Genomic DNA, 22172 nt, shown 5'->3' on the forward strand with positions numbered 1-22172 from the left:
CAAGGGTCGTCTGTTTATTCAAAGATTGACTTACGTTCCGGGTATCATCAAATGCGGGTGAAGAAGATGATATTCCAAAGACTGCTTTCAGAACACGTTACGGTCATTACGAGTTTATGGTCATGCCGTTTGGTTTAACTAATGCACCAGCTGTGTTCATGGACCTTATGAACCGAGTGTGTGGACCATACCTTGACAAGTTTGTCATTGTTTTCATTGATGACATACTTATTTACTCAAAGAATGACCAAGAACACGGTGAACATTTGAGAAAGGTGTTAGAAGTATTGAGGAAGGAAGAATTGTACGCTAAGTTTTCAAAGTGTGCATTTTGGTTGGAAGAAGTTCAATTCCTCGGTCACATAGTGAACAAAGAAGGTATTAAGGTGGATCCGGCAAAGATAGAAACTGTTGAAAAGTGGGAAACTCCAAAAACTCCGAAACACATACGCCAGTTTTTAGGACTAGCTGGTTACTACAGAAGGTTCATCCAAGACTTTTCCAGAATAGCAAAACCCTTGACTGCATTAACGCATAAAGGGAAGAAATTTGAATGGAATGATGAACAAGAGAAAGCGTTTCAGTTATTGAAGAAAAAGCTAACTACGGCACCTATATTGTCATTGCCTGAAGGGAATGATGATTTTGTGATTTATTGTGACGCATCAAAGCAAGGTCTCGGTTGTGTATTAATGCAAAGAACGAAGGTGATTGCTTATGCGTCTAGACAATTGAAGATTCACGAACAAAATTATACGACGCATGATTTGGAATTAGGCGCGGTTGTTTTTGCATTAAAGACTTGGAGGCACTACTTATATGGGGTCAAAAGTATTATATATACCGACCACAAAAGTCTTCAACACATATTTAATCAGAAACAACTGAATATGAGGTAGCGTAGGTGGATTGAATTATTGAATGATTACGACTTTGAGATTCGTTACCACCCGGGGAAGGCAAATGTGGTAGCCGATGCCTTGAGCAGGAAGGACAGAGAACCCATTCGAGTAAAATCTATGAATATAATGATTCATAATAACCTTACTACTCAAATAAAGGAGGCGCAACAAGGAGTTTTAAAAGAGGGAAATTTAAAGGATGAAATACCCAAAGGATCGGAGAAGCATCTTAATATTCAGGAAGACGGAACCCGGTATAGGGCTGAAAGGATTTGGGTACTAAAATTTGGAGATATGAGAGAAATGGTACTTAGAGAAGCTCATAAAACCAGATACTCAATACATCCTGGAACGGGGAAGATGTACAAGGATCTCAAGAAACATTTTTGGTGGCCGGGTATGAAAGCTGATGTTGCTAAATACGTAGGAGAATGTTTGACTTGTTCTAAGGTCAAAGCTGAGCATCAGAAATCATCAGGTCTACTTCAACAACCCGAAATCCCGGAATGGAAATGGGAAAACATTACCATGGATTTCATCACTAAATTGCCAAGGACTGCAAGTGGTTTTGATACTATTTGGGTAATAGTTAATCGTCTCACCAAATCAGCACACTTCCTGCCAATAAGAGAAGATGACAAAATGGAGAAGTTAGCACGACTGTATTTGAAGGAAGTCGTCTCCAGACATGGAATACCAATCTCTATTATCTCTGATAGGGATGGTAGATTTATTTCAAGATTCTGGCAGACATTACAGCAAGCATTAGGAACTCGTCTAGACATGAGTACTGCCTATCATCCACAAACTAATGGGCAGAGCGAAAGGACGATACAAACGCTTGAAGACATGCTACGAGCATGTGTTATTGATTTCGGAAACAGTTGGGATCGACATCTACCGTTAGCAGAATTTTCCTACAACAACAGCTACCATTCAAGCATTGAGATGGCGCCGTTTGAAGCACTTTATGGTAGAAAGTGCAGGTCTCCGATTTGTTGGAGTGAAGTGGGGGATAGACAGATTACGGGTCCGGAGATTATACAAGAAACTACTGAGAAGATCATCCAAATTCAACAACGGTTGAAAACCGCCCAAAGTCGACAAAAGAGCTACGCTGACATTAAAAGAAAAGATATAGAATTTGAAATTGGAGAGATGGTCATGCTTAAATTTGCACCTTGGAAAGGCGTTGTTCGATTTGGTAAACGAGGGAAATTAAATCCAAGGTATATTGGACCATTCAAGATTATTGATCGTGTCGGACCAGTAGCTTACCGACTTGAGTTACCTCAACAACTCGCGGCTGTACATAACACTTTCCACGTCTCGAATTTGAAGAAATATTTTGCTAAAGAAGATCTCACTATTCCGTTAGATGAAATCCAAATCAACGAAAAACTTCAATTAATCAAGAACCCGTCGAAATAATGGATCGTGAGGTTAAAAGACTTAAGCAAAACAAGATACCAATTGTTAAGGTTCAATGGAATGCTCGTAGAGGACCCGAGTTCACCTGGGAGCGTGAAGATCAGATGAAGAAGAAATACCCGGCTTAAAATTTCGGGACGAAATTTATTTAACGGGTAGGTACTGTAGTGACCCGAAACTTTCCATGTTTATATATATTAATTGAGATTGATATTTACATGATTAAATGTTTCCAACATGTTAAGCAATCAAACTTGTTAAGACTTGATTAATTGAAATAGGTTTCATATAGACAATTGACCACCCAAGTTGACCGGTGATTCACGAACGTTAAAACTTGTAAAAACTATATGATGACATATATATGGTTATATATATAGTTAACATGATATTATGATAAGTAAACATATCATTAAGTATATTAACAATGAACTACATATGTAAAAACAAGACTACTAACTTAATGATTTTGAAACGAGACATATATGTAACGATTATCGTTGTAACGACATTTAATGTATATATATCATATTAAGAGATATTCGTACATCATAATATCATGATAATATAATAATTTAAAATCTCTTTTGATATTATAAACATTGGGTTAACAACATTTAACAAGATCGTTAACCTAAAGGTTTCAAAACAACATTTACATGTAACGACTTACGATGACTTAACGACTCAGTTAAAATGTATATACATGTAGTGTTTTAATATGTATTCATACACTTTTGAAAGACTTCAAGACACTTATCAAAATACTTCTACTTAACAAAAATTCTTACAATTATATCCTCGTTCAGTTTCATCAACAATTCTACTCGTATGCACCCGTATTCGTACTCGTACAATACACAGCTTTTAGATGTATGTACTATTGGTATATACACTCCAATGATCAGCTCTTAGCAGCCCATGTGAGTCACCTAACACATGTGGGAACCATCATTTGGCAACTAGCATGAAATATCTCATAAAATTACAAAAATATGAGTAATCATTCATGACTTATTTACATGAAAATAAAATTACATATCCTTTATATCTAATCCATACACCAACGACCAAAAACACCTACAAACACTTTCATTCTTCAATTTTCTTCATCTAATTGATCTCTCTCAAGTTCTATCTTCAAGTTCTAAGTGTTCTTCATAAATTCCAAAAGTTCTAGTTTCATAAAATCAAGAATACTTTCAAGTTTGCTAGCTCACTTTCAATCTTGTAAGGTGATCATCCAACCTCAAGAAATCTTTGTTTCTTACAGTAGCTTATCATTCTAATACAAGGTAATAATCATATTCAAACTTTGGTTCAATTTCTATAACTATAACAATCTTATTTCAAGTGATGATCTTACTTGAACTTGTTTTCGTGTCATGATTCTGCTTCAAGAAATTCGAGCCATCCAAGGATCCATTGAAGCTAGATCCATTTTTCTCTTTTCCAGTAGGTTTATCCAAGGAACTTAAGGTATTAATGATGTTCATAACATCATTCGATTCATACATATAAAGCTATCTTATCCGAAGGTTTAAACTTGTAATCACTAGAACATAGTTTAGTTAATTCTAAACTTGTTCGCAAACGAAAGTTAATCCTTCTAACTTGACTTTTAAAATCAACTAAACACATGTTCTATATCTGTATGATATGCTAACTTAATGATTTAAAACCTGGAAACACGAAAAACACCGTAAAACCGGATTTACGCCGTCGTAGTAACACCGCGGGCTGTTTTGGGTTAGTTAATTAAAAACTATGATAAACTTTGATTTAAAAGTTGTTATTCTGAGAAAATGATTTTTATTATGAACATGAAACTATATCCAAAAATTATGGTTAAACTCAAAGTGGAAGTATGTTTTCTAAAATGGTCATCTAGACGTCGTTCTTTCGACTGAAATGACTACCTTTACAAAAACGACTTGTAACTTATTTTTCCAGCTATAAACCTATACTTTTTCTATTTAGATTCATAAAATAGAGTTCAATATGAAACCATAGCAATTTGATTCACTCAAAACGGATTTAAAATGAAGAAGTTGTGGGTAAAACAAGATTGGATAATTTTTCTCATTTTAGCTACGTGAAAATTGGTAACAAATCTATTCCAACCATAACTTAATCAACTTGTATTGTATATTATGTAATCTTGAGATACCATAGACACGTATACAATGTTTCGACCTATCATGTCGACACATCTATATATATTTCGGAACATCCATAGACACTCTATATGTGAATGTTGGAGTTAGCTATACAGGGTTGAGGTTGATTCCAAAATATATATAGTTTGAGTTGTGATCAATACTGAGATACGTATACACTGGGTCGTGGATTGATTCAAGATAATATTTATCGATTTATTTCTGTACATCTAACTGTGGACAACTAGTTGTAGGTTACTAACGAGGACAGCTGACTTAATAAACTTAAAACATCAAAATATATTAAAAGTGTTGTAAATATATTTTGAACATACTTTGATATATATATATATATATATATTGTTATAGGTTCGTGAATCAACCAGTGGCCAAGTCTTACTTCCCGACGAAGTAAAAATCTGTGAAAGTGAGTTATAGTCCCACTTTTAAAATCTAATATTTTTGGGATGAGAATACATGCAGGTTTTATAAATGATTTACAAAATAGACACAAGTACGTGAAACTGCATTCTATGGTTGAATTATCGAAATCGAATATGCCCCTTTTTATTAAGTCTGGTAATCTGAGAATTAGGAAACAGACACCCTAATTGACGCGAATCCTAAAGATAGATCTATTGGGCCTAACAAACCCCATCCAAAGTACCGGATGCTTTAGTACTTCGAAATTTATATCATATCCGAAGGGTGTCCCGGAATGATGGGGATATTCTTATATATGCATCTTGTTAATGTCGGTTACCAGGTGTTCACCATATGAATGATTTTTATCTCTATGTATGGGATGTGTATTGAAATATGAAATCTTGTGGTCTATTATTATGATTTGATATATATAGGTTAAACCTATAACTCACCAACATTTTTGTTGACGTTTTAAGCATGTTTATTCTCAGGTGATTATTAAGAGCTTCCGCTGTCGCATACTTAAATAAGGACGAGATTTGGAGTCCATGCTTGTATGATATTGTGTAAAAACTGCATTCAAGAAACTTATTTTGTTGTAACATATTTGTATTGTAAACCATTATGTAATGGTCGTGTGTAAACAGGATATTTTAGATTATCATTATTTGATAATCTACGTAAAGCTTTTTAAAACCTTTATCTATGAAATAAAGGTTATGGTTTATTTTAAAAATGAATGCAGTCTTTGAAAAACGTCTCATATAGAGGTCAAAACCTCGCAACGAAATCAATTAATATGGAACGTTTTTAATCAATAAGAACGGGACATTTCATACTTCTTGTTCTAAATTTTGAATAGAAGCTTGTTGATTTCTAAATGCTTGAGCATTTTGTTCATTGGTTTGTTTCTGAGATGTGAAAAACTGAGTTTGAGATTCAACTAGTTTCGACATCATATCTTCTAAATTTGGCTTTTTATCATCGGTTTGTGGTGGTTTATTTGAAAAAATAGGTCTTTGCTGATTATAAGTATTGTTAGATACTTGTTGATTGCTAGGACCTTGTTGGTTGTTGTATGGAACATTTCGGTTATAATTCTGATTTTGATTGTAGATTGGTCTTGGCGGTTGATAATTATTCTGATAATTATTTCCAGGTCTTTGGTTCATGTATGAAATATTCTCTCTCTGTTCCATTGTTTGTTCAATACTGAGACAATCTTTTGTCAAATGTGGTCCTCCACACTGCTCACAACTAATTCTTATTGAGTGAATATCTTTAGTCATCTTTTCCATTCGTCTCTAGACAGCATCTATCTTTGCGGAAATGGAATCAAAGTCATAGCTAGAATCAGCTCTAGCCGCTTTAGATGATCTAACGATATCTTTTTCTTGATGCCACTCATGTGAGTGGGAAGCAGTGTTATCAATAATTTTGTAAGCTTCAGTTGCGGTTTTCTTCATAATGGAACCACCAGCTGCTATGTCGATGTCTTTTCTTGTAGTGATGTCGCATCATTGGTAGAATATTTGTACTATTTGATAAGTGTCTAAACCATGTTGCGGACATCCTCTTAACAACTTTCCAAATCTTGTCCATGCCTCATATAGAGTTTCATTTGGCTTTTGTGTGAACGTAACTATTTCTCCTTGAAGTCTTACGGCTTAAGATGCCGGAAAGAATTGTTTAAGAAATTTTTCAACTAAGACATCCCATGTATCAATCGCCCCTTCAGGTAACGATTCTAACCAATCTTTGGCTTCTCCCTCTAAAGTCCAGGGAAATAACATGAGATAGATCTGTTCATCCTCCACTTCTCTTATTTTGAATAAAGTACAGATCCTATTAAAGGTTCGAAGATGTTCGTTTGGATCTTCCTTCGGTGCACCACTAAATTGGCATTGATTAGTTACCATGTGTAGGATTTGTCCTTTGATTTCGTAATCTGGCGCATTAATGTCTGGTTGAGTAATTGCGTGACCTTGGCCAGTGCGTTTAGCTCTCATTCAGTCTTCCATACTTAGAGGTTCCAGATTTTCCATGATTGAATTTATTGAATCTGAATCACTAAGGGATTCTGATTTAATGGTTTCTTCCTCGACAATCTCTGAAGGAATGATCAGTGATTCAGGATCTCTGAATTGTCCCTGAATATCCTCCGGATTCTCAATTGTGAGGTCGGGTTCAAAAAATGGATTATCGGAAATTTGAATTGGAGTACATGGTCGACTAGATGACGATTCTAAAGAAAAATCAACGGCGACAATATTGGCTAAATGTCTTGATCGAGTTACAGGTGGTGAACGTATGAAAGGTGGTGAACGTTTTGCTCGGTGCATTCACTGAATATCCTATTAGTTATAAAAATAAAAATTATGTAAGTTATCAAATTAATAGACTTTTCTGATTTTGCCCACGTTTCGAATAGCCAATAGATGCAGCAGGTAGCCAGGACCCTTTAAATCGGAAGCCCACAACTCACCACTAATAAATCTAACTATTACTACGAACCAGAAAATTTTGGATGTCTATCAATTTAACCGCTTAAAATAATTTTTCGTTTTGAAATTTTAGATAAGAAATAGAAAAATCTATGTCCTAAAAACTAGAGCGTCGAGAAATAAGAAAGAAAAAGAGCGCGTCGAAAAACGTCAAAAAATAAAAGGTTGAAAAAATAATAAAAGGAACGTAGCGCGTTGAAACTTAAAAGTCTAAAAACTAAGAATTAAAAGTTGCGTCTAAAGGTATTAAAGCTTAAAAGAAATACTATATTCAAAACGGCAATAACTTAAAAAGTACTAAAATTTATTAAATATATATGCACTTAAGGGATTTTACGGCAAAGCCTAAAAATTCTAGAAATAAAAATAAACTACGGCAAATACTAAATTTAAAACTAAGTACGAACGAAAAAAATACAAATATTACGAATAAACGATTAAAATATACAATTCATAAAAAGATATAAAAAGTGATAAAATTACAATTTTATAAAAATATTATTTTTATATTATTATTTTATAAAAGTATTAAGTTTATATATTTATTAAAACTAATTATAACTTAAAATACAAAATTAATTAAAACTTAAATTAACTAATATTAAATTAAACCCTAACTATAATTAATTAATAATAATAATAATAATTAAACAAACCCTAATCCATACAGCTCAGGTTCAGGACCTGTCAGACATGACCATGCGGTCGCATGGCTTTATAACTGAACCTTCATGCGATCACATGAGGGTCAGGTTCAGTTCACACGCAGGTTCAAAATCTGTAGGTTCAACGTTTTATTATTATTATTATTATTATTATTATTATTATTATTATTATTATTATTATTATTATTATTATTATTATTATTATTATTATTATTATTTTACATTTTTACTTTGATTTTTTTTTTACAAAATTTAAAATAAGTAATTAAAATACACTTATATTTTTAAGATCTAAAAAAATACTTTTATACTTTATAAAATATATATTTTCGTTTTACTCTTTTTTTATATGTTTTAAATTTTTATTTTTAATATTTAAAACGTATTTTTATGACAATAAATTAAAACTATATATATATATATATATATATATATATATATATATATATATATATATATATATATATATATATATATATATATATATTTTATATATAGCGTTTCGTTTCCGGCGTTTAAGAGTCCCCGGCAGCGGCGCCAAAAATACTTGATGTTAAAGCGAAGGGGTACGAAATAGTTATATATTTATTACGAAATACTATTAAATACGATATAATTTTATATAAGTTATTTATTTATTTATAAAGTGGATATACCTAAACCTTCCTACAACACTTATAGGCAGTGTATCTAATCGTACAGTAGTGTAGTTTTTAGTAAGTCCGGTTCGTCCACAGGGAACTAGCCAAGTTTAACGCTATATTTTTAAAACTATATTTGTATATAAATATATATATATAAGTAGTATTATTATTATAAAAGGGGGTTTTACCGTTTAATGACCGGTTTGTCGATTTTAAAATTTTAGTCGCAGTTAAAACCTAATGTAAAATATTAAAAATAAATATAACTTAATTTAAAGCTTAAAGTAAATGACAATAATTAAAGTGCGATAAATAAAATTGCGATAATTAAAAAGTACGATAATTAAAAGTGCAATAAATAAAATGACAGTAAATAAAAGTGCGATAAAATATGAAATAAAGAAATTATGCTTATTTAAACTTCCATAATCATGATGTTTGACATGTTGATTTTAGTTTATTACCATGGGTTAATTTTCCTTTGTCCTGGATTATTCAATATGTCCATTTGGTTTTTATCCATAATAGTCCATCAGTCATAAATACAAAGTGCGAGTGTCCTCGTCAAATTATCCTTATATCCGAAGTCAAATATTCCAACTAAATGGGGACTTAAACTGTAATAAGGTTTTAATACTTTATTATCAATTGCACCAAGTGTCCTTGCATGTAATCCACCCCTATTTTAATGAGTCCATTAACTATTAATCCATTCCCGTGTCCGGTTAAATGAACGATTATTAGTATTTATAAATATCCCGCCCATCGTGTTCGATCGAGTGTATATGGTTATTTATAGGTACGTCTAATTGTAAATCTTTATATTAAATTAAAGAACTATCATTCAATTAAACAAATATAAAGCCCATTAATAGCCCATAGTCTAATTTCCACAAGTGTCGTTCTTTTGTCCAAACCCCAATTATGGTACAAAGCCCAATTACCCCGTCTTTAATATTTTAGCCCAACATCATGATTACTTCAATTTAAATAAGCATAATAATAACTTAGCTACGAGACATTAATTTAAAAAGGTTGAACATAACTTACAATGATTAATAATAGCGTAGCGTTACACGGACAGAATTTTGACTTACACACTTACAACATTCGCTAACATACCCTTATTATTATTAATCTTAAATTAAAATTAAAATTATAAATTATATATATATATATATATATATATATATATATATATATATATATATATATATATATATATCGTGAGAGATAGAGAGGATAGAAAAAGATGTATGAATTTCGGCAAAACACGCGAACTTTATAGGACCTGACCTCACTGTTGCTGCCATGCGATCGCATGGGTTTATAACTGCCAGGCCATGCGATCGCATGGTCCCCTGAGACAGCTCACATTTGCTTGTTTGCTTGTTGTCGACGATTTTAATATATAATATAATATTATATATATATATATATATATATATATATATATATATATATATATATATATATATATATATATATATATATATATAATTTTAAGAATTAATTATATATTATATTATATTCATGTGCATAGTTGACTTGTAATTTTTAGTCCGTTGCGTCGAGCGTTGAGAATTGACTTTGGTCCCGGTTCCGGATTTTCGAACGTCCTTTCGTACTATTTAATATCTTGTACTTTGCGTTTCGCGGCTCGTACTCTTGTAATTTTTAGACGTTTCTCATCAATAATTTGAACCACTTTGATTGTACTTTGTACTTTTTAGCTTTTTGGTCGTTTGCGTCTTCAATTCGTCGAATCTGTCTTTTGTCTTCACCTTTTATTATTTAAACGAATATCACTTGTAAATAGAACAATTGCAACTAAAAGCTTGTCTTTCTTGAGGAATAATGCTATGAAATATATGTTCGTTTTTAGCATTATCAACCATGATTCTGGTATAAAAGACCACGACCAGGTGTACATTTTAAGTACTTTAAGATGTGAGCGACAGCATCTCAATGTGAGGTTCTCGGAGATGACAAGAACTGACTAACAACACTCACCGGGAAAGCAATATCAGGACAGGTGAGTGTAAGATAATTTAGCTTGCCGACAATCCTTCTATATTTTTCTGGGTTCATAAGAAGTTCTCCTTCGTCAGGTTTTAACTTTATACTAGGTATCATTGGTGTTTCACAAGTTTTTGCGTTAATCATCCCAGAATCACTGAGCACATCAAGACAATACTTTCTTTGAGATAAGAAAATACCTCTTTTATTTTGAAGACTTCAATACCGAGAAAATATTTCAAAGGACCAAGGTCCTTTGTTTGAAATTGAGTACTTAAAAATGTTTTTAACCTGTGAATTCCTCCTTTATCGCTCCCAGTAATTACAATGTCATCCACATAAACAACAAGCAAGATGCACCCAGAGTTTGATGAAGTGAAGAATACGGAGTGATCATATGCACTTCTTCTTAGGCCAAAGTTTCTAACTACCTCATTGAATTTTTCGAACCAGGCACGAGGAGATTGCTTCAAACCATAAATTGCTTTTCATAATTTGCATACTTTACCAGACTCCCCCTGAGCAACAAACTCAGGTGGTTGCTCCATATAGACTTCTTCTTGCAAATCTCCATGTAAAAATGCATTCTTCACATCAAGTTAGTGAAGTGTCCATTGATATGTAGCAGCTAAAGAAATGAATAATCTGATAGATGTGAGTTTAGCAACAGGAGAAAAGGTCTCAGAATAATCCACCCCATATGTTTGAGCATATCCCTTAGCAACTAAACTAGCTTTCAATCGTGCTAAAGAACCATCAGGATTAACCTTTACCGTGAAGACCCACTTACAACCAATTGCCTTTTTAGAAACAGGTAAGTTAACTAATGCCCAAGTGCCATTATGATCGAGTGCATTCATTTCCTCAATCATAGCAGCACGCCATCCAGAATGAGCCAAAGCTTCACCAACAGTTTTTGGAATGGAGACAGAGTCTAAAGTGGCAACAAAAGCACGAGAAGAGACGGACAATTTATCATAAGAGACAAAGGAAGCAATAGGATAAGTACACTTACGTTTACCTTTTTGAAGAGCAATCGGTATATCGAAACAGAATCGGAAGATTGAGTATCATGAATATCAATAGAAACATTACTCGGTGACTCACCGGAAGGATCTACTGAAATACCCCGTCCTAATCCATCCGGACGAAGTCCATATCGATTATAAACGATTCATAATAGTTGATTTCATCGCGAGGTATTTGACCTCTAAATGATACATTTTACAAACATTGCATTCATTTTTAAAAGGCAAACTTTCATTTCATCGAAAGTTGACAGGTATGCATACCATTTCATAATATCCAAACTATAAATGACCTAATCCGTCATTTACTTAATAATAATCTCTAATGAACTTCAACGACTCGAATGCAACGTCTTTTGAAATATGTCATGAATGACTCCAAGTAATATCCTTAAAATGAGCTAATGCACAGCGGAAGATTTCTTTCAAACCTGAGAATAAACATGCTTTCAAGTGTCAACCAAAAGGTTGGTGAGTTCATCAGTTTATAGTAATCATTTCATTTTTATCATTTTAATAGACCACAATATTTTTAAAAATAATGAAACGTGCAGAAGTCCCATTCCAACTGCAGAAAAAATATCTTTCATATGAAGAACACCTGGTGAGGATTCCAAATATAATAGTAACCATCTGTGCCGGTCTTTCACCCCACGGCTGAATACATGTGCCTTCAGAATATAGAACCTCTGTGTCGGTCTTTACACCCCGCGGCTGAACACATGTTTATAAAATATAGGCCAATCGGTGCCAAAATGTCGTAAATAATAAACCATCCACCCGGCTAGGGAGCTCACACGCTCTAACGGAAACCGGGGGCTAATGCGTGTCATAATAATCAACCCCAATCCCAGATAATTCTATCATAGAATGCAGTTAAGGTACTTGTGTCTATTTCGTAAAAAAGTTATAAAAGTTGTGCATGTATTCTCAGCCCAAAAATGTAAAGGGTAAAAAGCAAATGAAACTCACGCATATAGATATTGTAAAACAGTTAATAAAGCATTTGCATGTATTCTCAGCCCAAAAATGTAAAGAGTAAAACGGGTAAATGAAACTCACCATACTGTATTTTGTAGTAAAAATACATATGACGTCATTGAACAAATGTAGGGTTGACCTCGGATTCACGAACCTATATTGTTCATATATTTATTAAGAATATATACTTGTAATCGAACAAGTTTAGATATTATTATTATTAATTGTTATTTTAGCAAATTGTATGTTTCATTGGTAACTATATTAACTATATTTATTCTATATACTTTAGATAAATAATTAGTATTTATTATGAAAAATATTAAGGTTGTTATGCGATATGTTTTAAATATATCATTATATAACTATTTATTTGTTAAAATAATATCAATAATAACAAATAAAAATTTGTATCTTTTTATGATAATAATAATAATACTAAAAGTAATTAGATTTAGTAATGATACTGCTATTAATAATTTTAATAATAATACTAATAATAAAAGTGATGTTAGTAATAATAATAATTTTAATGAAAAGATAATAATGATAAGATAAAAATGTTAATTTTATAAAAAAATTATATTTTAAATAATGATGGTACTTTTAATAAAAATGATGATTCTAATAGAAATTTTAATAGTCATATTAATAATAATACTATATATATTTTAATAATAATAATAATGATAATAATTATAATACTTTTACATATGATAATAAAATTAATAATTTTAACACTAATAGTAATAATAGTAGCAATAACAATAATAACAATAACAATAACAATCATAATAATAACAATAATATTTATAATAATATTAATAATAATAAGTTGATAAATGGCTACCTTCAAAGGATCAAAAAAAATAATGAATCGCCCAAGCTAAGACTCGAACCCAAGACCTCTCATATAACACAAACATTCCTTAACCATCCAATCCGTTGTGTTATTATGATTAATACCAGACTTCCCCCTTATTTAACCGGTTTATCAGTTCAAACCCAAAAGTAGTTAAGGCCCAACAACAATTTAGAATTCAGCCCAATCAGCAAATAAAGATCTCGGCCCAACAGCAACAAAAAGGAATTTCAGCCCAACAAAAGAGATAAGTACACGGCCCACAACTATATAGTTCAACCCACTAACTAAGACAACCCAATAAATGAAAATCAAACCCAACATTTAATTAAGTTTACGACCCAGTTTGAGAGATTGTAATAATGATCGGCCCAATTATAGTATCAAGCTTATTCGGTTTTTCCCAGTAATTCGATCAGAGGAAACAACAAATAACGAAGTAGCTAGTTATCCTCAACTTTATTTCATTACCAACAACCTCATTATCTTAATCCAATCTACTATCCTTTTTATATTTCATATATCCGTTCCCTTGTATCATGTTTATCATAATCACTAGACAAATTTCCATCACCTTTATAATAATGCTCCACTTAAATTTATCATGATTATATAAAAAAAAAGGAAGCAGAATGCGTCCCAACTTATGTATACATATCGATCATCTAGTGCCCAAAGTAGAATCCTAAGTCTAGTAGTCTAAATATATTGTTGAGCTTATATTAAAAAATTTAGTGGAAGGTGTCGGCTACCACTTCCAATAAAACAACAACAATTAACATAATCAAAGTATTCTAACAAAAAGCCTATTTAATGGTCCACATTCTTATAATTGTATCCACTAACTAGTCTACTAATCATTCTTCTAATTTAAATCAATTCAGTTGGATTTGAAACCTCACTTATCAAACTTTACTCGGCTCAATCAATTACTACTACAAGGATTACTTGTTTATATTTAAGGCTTAATCGAATATGAATAAAAATATGTCCTTCTCGTCACCCTTCTTCTACCCTACTTTTATCATTATTAAATCCTAAAATCAAACATCATCATGAAAAAATATAATACGCATGATGTAAGTGACCCATTTTGGGTCGGTCACTTAGTCTAGTCCCACATGGAGATCACTTGTCTTGGATATTTGATAAAGCCTTATATATAAAGAGAAACTTAATTTACTTGCAAGTGGAGTTGAGGGTATTTAGTGACCCTTACTTTCTTCATCACAAATCACACATCATCCTTATTATAAGGTTCTTAACCGCAGTATTTTCTTCATCATTAAGCCACCCTCGTCATCCATTATATTCAATTGCAGTCGCTGCTTATTGTACAGACTAAGAAGTAGAAAAACACTGCTGCAACTTGTACTAGTAATTGATAGTTAAAGGTTCGATGATCCTTGGTCTGCGAGGTGATATTTGGCGTTTTGCAGGCGTGCAGAAAAAGAAAAGATGACAAGGTGGTGAGTTTATATAATATTCCTTGGTTTAATGATGATTGAAGTTGAAGTTCAAAGTAGTAGCAATCGTGGTTGTTCTAGCTTTGCAAAGTGGTTCATGGCCAAGAGAGAGAGGAAAGTGGTTCGTATGGTAGTTTGTATGTTGTTCAAGGTGGTAATCGAAAGTGAAATCTCACGATGGTGAGAGTGTTGTGAGGTTAACCGATTTAGAAAATGGAAGGAAGAGACACCAAATGGTTATGGTGGTCTAGTGGTTCGTCAATGATGGTGTTCGGGTTAAACTAGAAGTAACAATACAAGTGGTCCTAATGAGGATGGAAGGTTGTCAATACAATAAAGAGGAGAAGAAGAAATGTTTTTCTTTTCTTCCATATGTCCGGGTATACATACATATAATTTGATGTCAGATTGATAGATGAAGATATCTGTACAGTTAGATAGAAATTGATAGATTGTGACACGTAATAGATTGTAGATAGAAACAAAATTATATAAAGATTGAAAGGGATGCTAACAGATTTTTGTATCTGATTCTTTTGGTTTTTCGTTCTTGAATTATAGTGGTTAACTTATATAGAGTAATTGAATACATAGTGTAGCTGCTATAATTTATCATACTACTTAAGTGAAGTCGACTGCTAACACAGATTAGAGACAAGGATTATTCAAACGTACAGAAAAAAATATAAAACAAATAAAAATCTGATTAATATGGCTAACTGATTTTGGATTGTTTCTAGTGTTTGATTCTAATTCGTACGAGATTAGCTGTAGTAGGACCAATTGATCACAAAAGGATGGTAAAAGGAAACTGATTACGTACCCATTTAACCACTTGAATGTAAATAGTAGTATATATATATTTTTATATATATCTATATCTGTTTATTTATAAAGCTGTACTTTTATATATGTATATGTATTAATATATATATTTATCTATAGTTATATATTTTAAATCTAATTTAATATTAATAATTATCAATGTATTTAATGATAATAATGTTATTAACATTTATATTAATAAGAATACTAATATTAATAATAATAATTGATAATAATAAAATAATAATAATAATATCATTTCTAAATATAATAGATTTATAAAAAAGAATACAATTAATAATCTTAATAATAATACCGATATAATAATAATACTAATTATAATAATACTAATGATAATAATCATATTTGTAATATCAATACTATAAAGATAAAATTTCATATTTATAGATTACACATCTAATCGTAAACTACTGTTCGTGAATCGTCGAGCATAGTCAAAGGGAAATTGATTACATAAATATAGATTTCAAAACTTTCGAGACTCAACATTACAGATTTTGCTTATCGTATCGGAAATATATAAAGATTAAAGTTTAAATTTGATCGGAAATTTCTGGGTCATCACAGTACCTACCCGTTAAAGAAATTTCGTCCCGAAATTTGATTGAGATGATCATGACTGACAATAAATATGTTTTCATGACACATACGAGCTAGAAATTAGAGTTCTATCATCATTGAGTAATATGGATAAAACAATTTGATTACGCGAAGAGTATAAGTGAAGCTATCGCAAGAGAGCGGAATGAGTAAATGTATATTCGTTTTAACCGATGACGTTGTTATGATTGATTTCCGGAATTCACGGGATTTAAAGAAAATCTTCATGATAAGATTTGGTTCTTCGACGATTTAGAAAATTAGGATTTTCTTTGATTAAATGCAATAATCTGTTTCGATTGCCCTGTCGGATATTTCACTATAAATCCACCCCCGTCGTTTCCTTACAAATCACAACTTCTTTTCTTTCTCCATCAATTCATACTTTAAAGCATTCATTAATATGCTTCATCCTGTCCTGATTCTTGATATACTTCTAACCTTTGTATCTGTCATTCTTCTCTTTCGTCTACCACCGGAGGATTCTATTTACATCTACTATACTCTTGGTTTTATAGTGTTTTTAGTTTTTCCTTGTCTTTATATTGCTATATGCATTAATATATACGGTTTATAATTTTTGAGTAGTTGTTGGGTTTTATATCTTCTTTTATATTCAAGAGTCCCATACTTTTGTCTCCTCTTCCCAACTTCAAGTCAAGCGAATAATGGTCCGGAATATGTAGGTATGGATTTTGAAATGAACATAGTTAATGTTCTAAGAAAGGAATCATAATTGCACGATCTTGATTTGGTAAATTACCAGAATATCCGAAAAAATAGAACTATTAAGAAGATATGTTCTTAATATGTTTGGAGATTGAGTAGAATGCAAGAGTCGTGTAAATGGCACATGATGACGGTATGTTCTGTGAATCATCACGTTCCATTAGAAACTCAACATGAATTATTGTAATATAATCACGTTGATCAAGTGTCATTATATTATACTAACTCATGTATCAGTTTCCAACACTACTTCAAAAACATTCATATTTTAAATTCGAAGGTTCATAGAATATAGAAACTAAAACAGTTTCCTTTTATGAGATAACACAGATAGCGCGGAGAGATAATTTATATCGAACGAGAATATTTATGAAGATATATTCAGAAATATTGAGGATATTTACAATGAAAGATACAATAATATCTTGGTATGTTAGAACCAAATTATGGTGAAGAAATTCATTCACGATGATTTAGAGTGTTTAAGGAGTAAGGTATTCGCTAAAGATTTCATCAGAAACAGAATCATCTGGATTCTTTATGTACAAGTTTAGTCCTTGTAATTTGTTCAGAGTCTCCTTCATGGTTTGCTCAATCCGAGTTCCAGTTCCTACTTTTCTGAGCTTTGCGAATATACTATTCTTTATCTTTATACCTTCGACGGTTAAGGTCGTGTACAGTTTTTGCTGCTGTATTCAGCTTATACAGTTTTTGGAGTATTGATTTGTAAACTGGGTGCTTTTTGGAATTTCAGAATGGGAGATCATAATTCTAAGAGATAAAGGTTATATGTATACATTTAACTGTTGATGTAGACATGCTGCGAGATTTCAAAGTACTGATTGCTGATTCCCGATTGTTGATATGGCAATTCTCGTTACAAGGTGTAGATGAGTATATGATAGAATTTCAATGAATATAGTAATTTTTCGGAAAGTCAAAGATCAACGGAGTTGTTGGTAATTTTACTGCTAATGTGGTAAGATATAAACGGTTTCCCGGTAACAATGATGAAGGAATAATTGTTATAGTAAGGTTGATTCGTATTAAACAAATGAAGTTGATTTGCTGGAGCTGTCACAAAATTGGCTAATTTGAAAAGAAATTGCGTTGTTATTTTCGAAAATAACAATGCCAAAGAAACTAGCACCAATACGTGTTAAACGTTTACTCGGGTTTCGAGAGTTTTCAGGTGCATAACTATGTGCATCAATCTTTTCTTCCGTAGATGAAGTACGGTTGGTTCATCCTCTCGATTGAAGTGTTTTCAAGAATTATGAAAGGTTTGAACGCAAATTGGAATCGTCAAGATACAAATGAGGTTTAAGATGAAAATCAAGTGGCAACTTGAAGAATTGTTTAGTTTCATATGTTATAATCAATATTTTAATTCATTTTAATTGTCCACTGTTGGTAGTCCTCAGTTGATTAGTCCACAGTTAGCTAGGAACAGTTAGCTAGGATTTTGTTAGCGTGGATTCTTAACAAAATTTCTCATAGTTAATTTGTTTATTTCTAACAAATTTTATTCCGTCAAATGTTTTCTTCATTATGCCACTTGTTGGATTCTGATAGGTCAAAATCCAAATATGAAATTGAGCTTGGATAAAAATAGTTGTTCTTTGATGAACGGATACGTATATGTGTGGATGTAAGTAGGATAGGAAATGATTGTTGAATCAGATTTGAAGAATGTATAGTGTAACTCATTAATGTGAAATCTGAAATATTCCTCGGGTATTTCCTACCCGTTAAATATTTTCATCATTAACAATTTGTACGAAAGAATTTTTAATCATAATCCCTATGAAAATATACTTATATATATTTTCTTCAGATGTATACATGGATTTAAATGAGTCAATATAACATTAGACTCATTTGATTTTCGGTTTGATCTAGAATAAGTAATCTCTAAAACTATTAGGATCCACATATTCTTCACAGAATATTGATGAAGTTATGGATCAATACTTCATCATTAATTATTAGGATCCACATATTCTTCGCAGAATATTAATGAAGTTATGGATCAATACTTCATTGTTCATTGCTGTTGGTACTCCTTGGTATCTATGATACGTATGATGTTGATGTTCGTGGGACAGATTGTGAACTTGAGGCTTGGGATACGAATGTTGTTATTGGTGGTACTGTTACTGCCGGTAATGTTGTTGATGCTGGTACATTTTGCACCATATATTTTTTTTTTCCAAACTACAACTCGGGTGCGAAGCTCGTTGACTTATTACTCCAGGATGATTGTCGGTCGGAACGAGCGAATGTATAAGGTTTTGAAATTGAGAGAGTATATAATCATGGCGAGATATTCGGGTAATGAGGGTGAAAATGGTATTTCGGATTGGTTCGCCGGTAAGTGATTCAGGTTCTTCGCCAAGAGGTGAATTCGGGTGATGGAAAGGATCGCCTTCTTCTTGTCTCCAATGATTAAGTAGGCTACAAACTCATCAGATGAATTGGGGATGGCTGAATGATTGATTCATTCTGGTGACGCTGCTTTCGGAGCTGGAGTAGGAATCCATATCGGAATCGCTGTCAAAAGCCGAAGAACTTAAACTGGTTGCAGAATTCATCTTGCACGGTTAGATAAAGGATTTTCGATATGAAATGATTTTCGAATATCCGATGATATTCTAATTACATAGAATATCTATGTATATAGACCAAAAGATTTCGTAGATTACGGAGGAATTTACGAAATATATCATGCATAGTTTATGGTAACAGATACGCTAGGATATGGATTAGCAGATACGCTAAGATATGAATTTTTGTCTATACACTATTCATGCAATCAATGCAGTAAGATGTGTCTAGACTAAGAATGATAAGCAGGTAATTTTCGACAAGAAATGATAAGCAAAACTTTTGACATGCAGGCCAGGTTCAAGTCCAGACTCATTAATATAACCTAACAACTACTAGGTCGAAGTCCAGACTTCACTAATGCATCCTAACAACTACCTGTTAGACACACTAATGTTGACCTGGTTCGCAAAGAGCACCGCTCTGATGCCAACTGAAATACCCCGTCCTAATCCATCCGGACGAAGTCCATATTGATTATAAACGATTCATAATAGTTGATTTCATCGCGAGGTATTTGACTTCTAAATGATACATTTTACAAACATTGCATTCGTTTTTAAAAGGCAAACTTTCATTTCATCGAAAGTTGACAGGTATGCATACCATTTCATAATATCCAAACTATAAATGACCTAATCCGTCATTTACTTAATAATAATCTCTAATGAACTTCAACAACTCGAATGCAACGTCTTTTGAAATATGTCATGAATGACTCCAAGTAATATCCTTAAAATGAGCTAATGCACAGCGGAAGATTTCTTTCAAACCTGAGAATAAATATGCTTTCAAGTGTCAACCAAAAGGTTGGTGAGTTCATCAGTTTATAGTAATCATTTCATTTTTATCATTTTAATAGACCACAAGATTTTTAAAAATAATGAAACGTGCAGAAGTCCCATTCCAACTGCACAAAAAATATCTTTCATATGAAGAACACCTGGTGAGGATTCCAAATATAATAGTAACCATCTGTGCCGGTCTTTCACCCCACGGCTGAATACATGTGCCTTCAGAATATAGAACCTCTGTGCCGGTCTTTACACCCCACGGCTGAACACATGTTTATAAAATATAGGCCAACCGGTGCCAAAATGTCGTAAATAATAAACCATCCACCCGGCTAGGGAGCTCACACGCTCTAACGGAAACCGGGGGCTAATGCGTGTCATAATAATCAACCCCAATCCCAGATAATTCTATCATAGAATGCAGTTAAGGTACTTGTGTCTATTTCGTAAAACAGTTATAAAAGTTGTGCATGTATTCTCAGCCCAAAAATGTAAAGGGTAAAAAGCAAATGAAACTCACGCATATAGATATTGTAAAACAGTTAATAAAGCATTTGCATGTATTCTCAGCCCAAAAATGTAAAGAGTAAAACGGGTAAATGAAACTCACCATACTGTATTTTGTAGTAAAAATACATATGACGTCATTGAACAAATGTAGGGTTGACCTCGGATTCACGAACCTATATTGTTCATATATTTATTAAGAATATATACTTGTAATCGAACAAGTTTAGATATTATTATTATTAATTGTTATTTTAGCAAATTGTATGTTTCATTGGTAACTATATTAACTATATTTATTCTATATACTTTAGATAAATAATTAGTATTTATTATGAAAAATATTAAGGTTGTTATGCGATATGTTTTAAATATATCATTATATAACTATTTATTTGTTAAAATAATATCAATAATAACAAATAAAAATTTGTATCTTTTTATGATAATAATAATAATACTAAAAGTAATTAGATTTAGTAATGATACTGCTATTAATAATTTTAATAATAATACTAATAATAAAAGTGATGTTAGTAATAATAATAATTTTAATGAAAAGATAATAATGATAAGATAAAAATGTTAATTTTATAAATAAATTATATTTTAAATAATGATGGTACTTTTAATAAAAATGATGATTCTAATAGAAATTTTAATAGTCATATTAATAATAATACTATATATATTTTAATAATAATAATAATGATAATAATTATAATACTTTTACATATGATAATAAAATTAATAATTTTAACACTAATAGTAATAATAGTAGCAATAACAATAATAACAATAACAATAACAATCATAATAATAACAATAATATTTATAATAATATTAATAATAATAAGTTGATAAATGGCTACCTTCAAAGGCTCAAAAAAAATAATGAATCGCCCAAGCTAAGACTCGAACCCAAGACCTCTCATATAACACAAACATTCCTTAACCATCCAATCCGTTGTGTTATTATGATTAATACCAGACTTCCCCCTT

The 22172-nt window shown here is 31.7% G+C and overlaps 1 protein-coding gene across 1 annotated transcript in view; it reads right to left on the reverse strand.

The window, feature by feature from the left end:
• Positions 1-11349: 11349 nt before the first annotated feature.
• Positions 11350-22172, reverse strand: part of LOC139841516 (uncharacterized) — a 44149-nt gene continuing 33326 nt past the window's right edge. Inside the window, exon 2 of the mRNA XM_071831729.1 lies at positions 11350-11771. Coding sequence (XP_071687830.1) covers positions 11350-11771 — 422 coding nt within the window. The remainder of the gene's footprint in view (positions 11772-22172) is intronic.

Source organism: Rutidosis leptorrhynchoides, chromosome 4 (assembly GCF_046630445.1).
Source record: "Rutidosis leptorrhynchoides isolate AG116_Rl617_1_P2 chromosome 4, CSIRO_AGI_Rlap_v1, whole genome shotgun sequence".
NCBI lineage: Eukaryota > Viridiplantae > Streptophyta > Magnoliopsida > Asterales > Asteraceae > Rutidosis > Rutidosis leptorrhynchoides.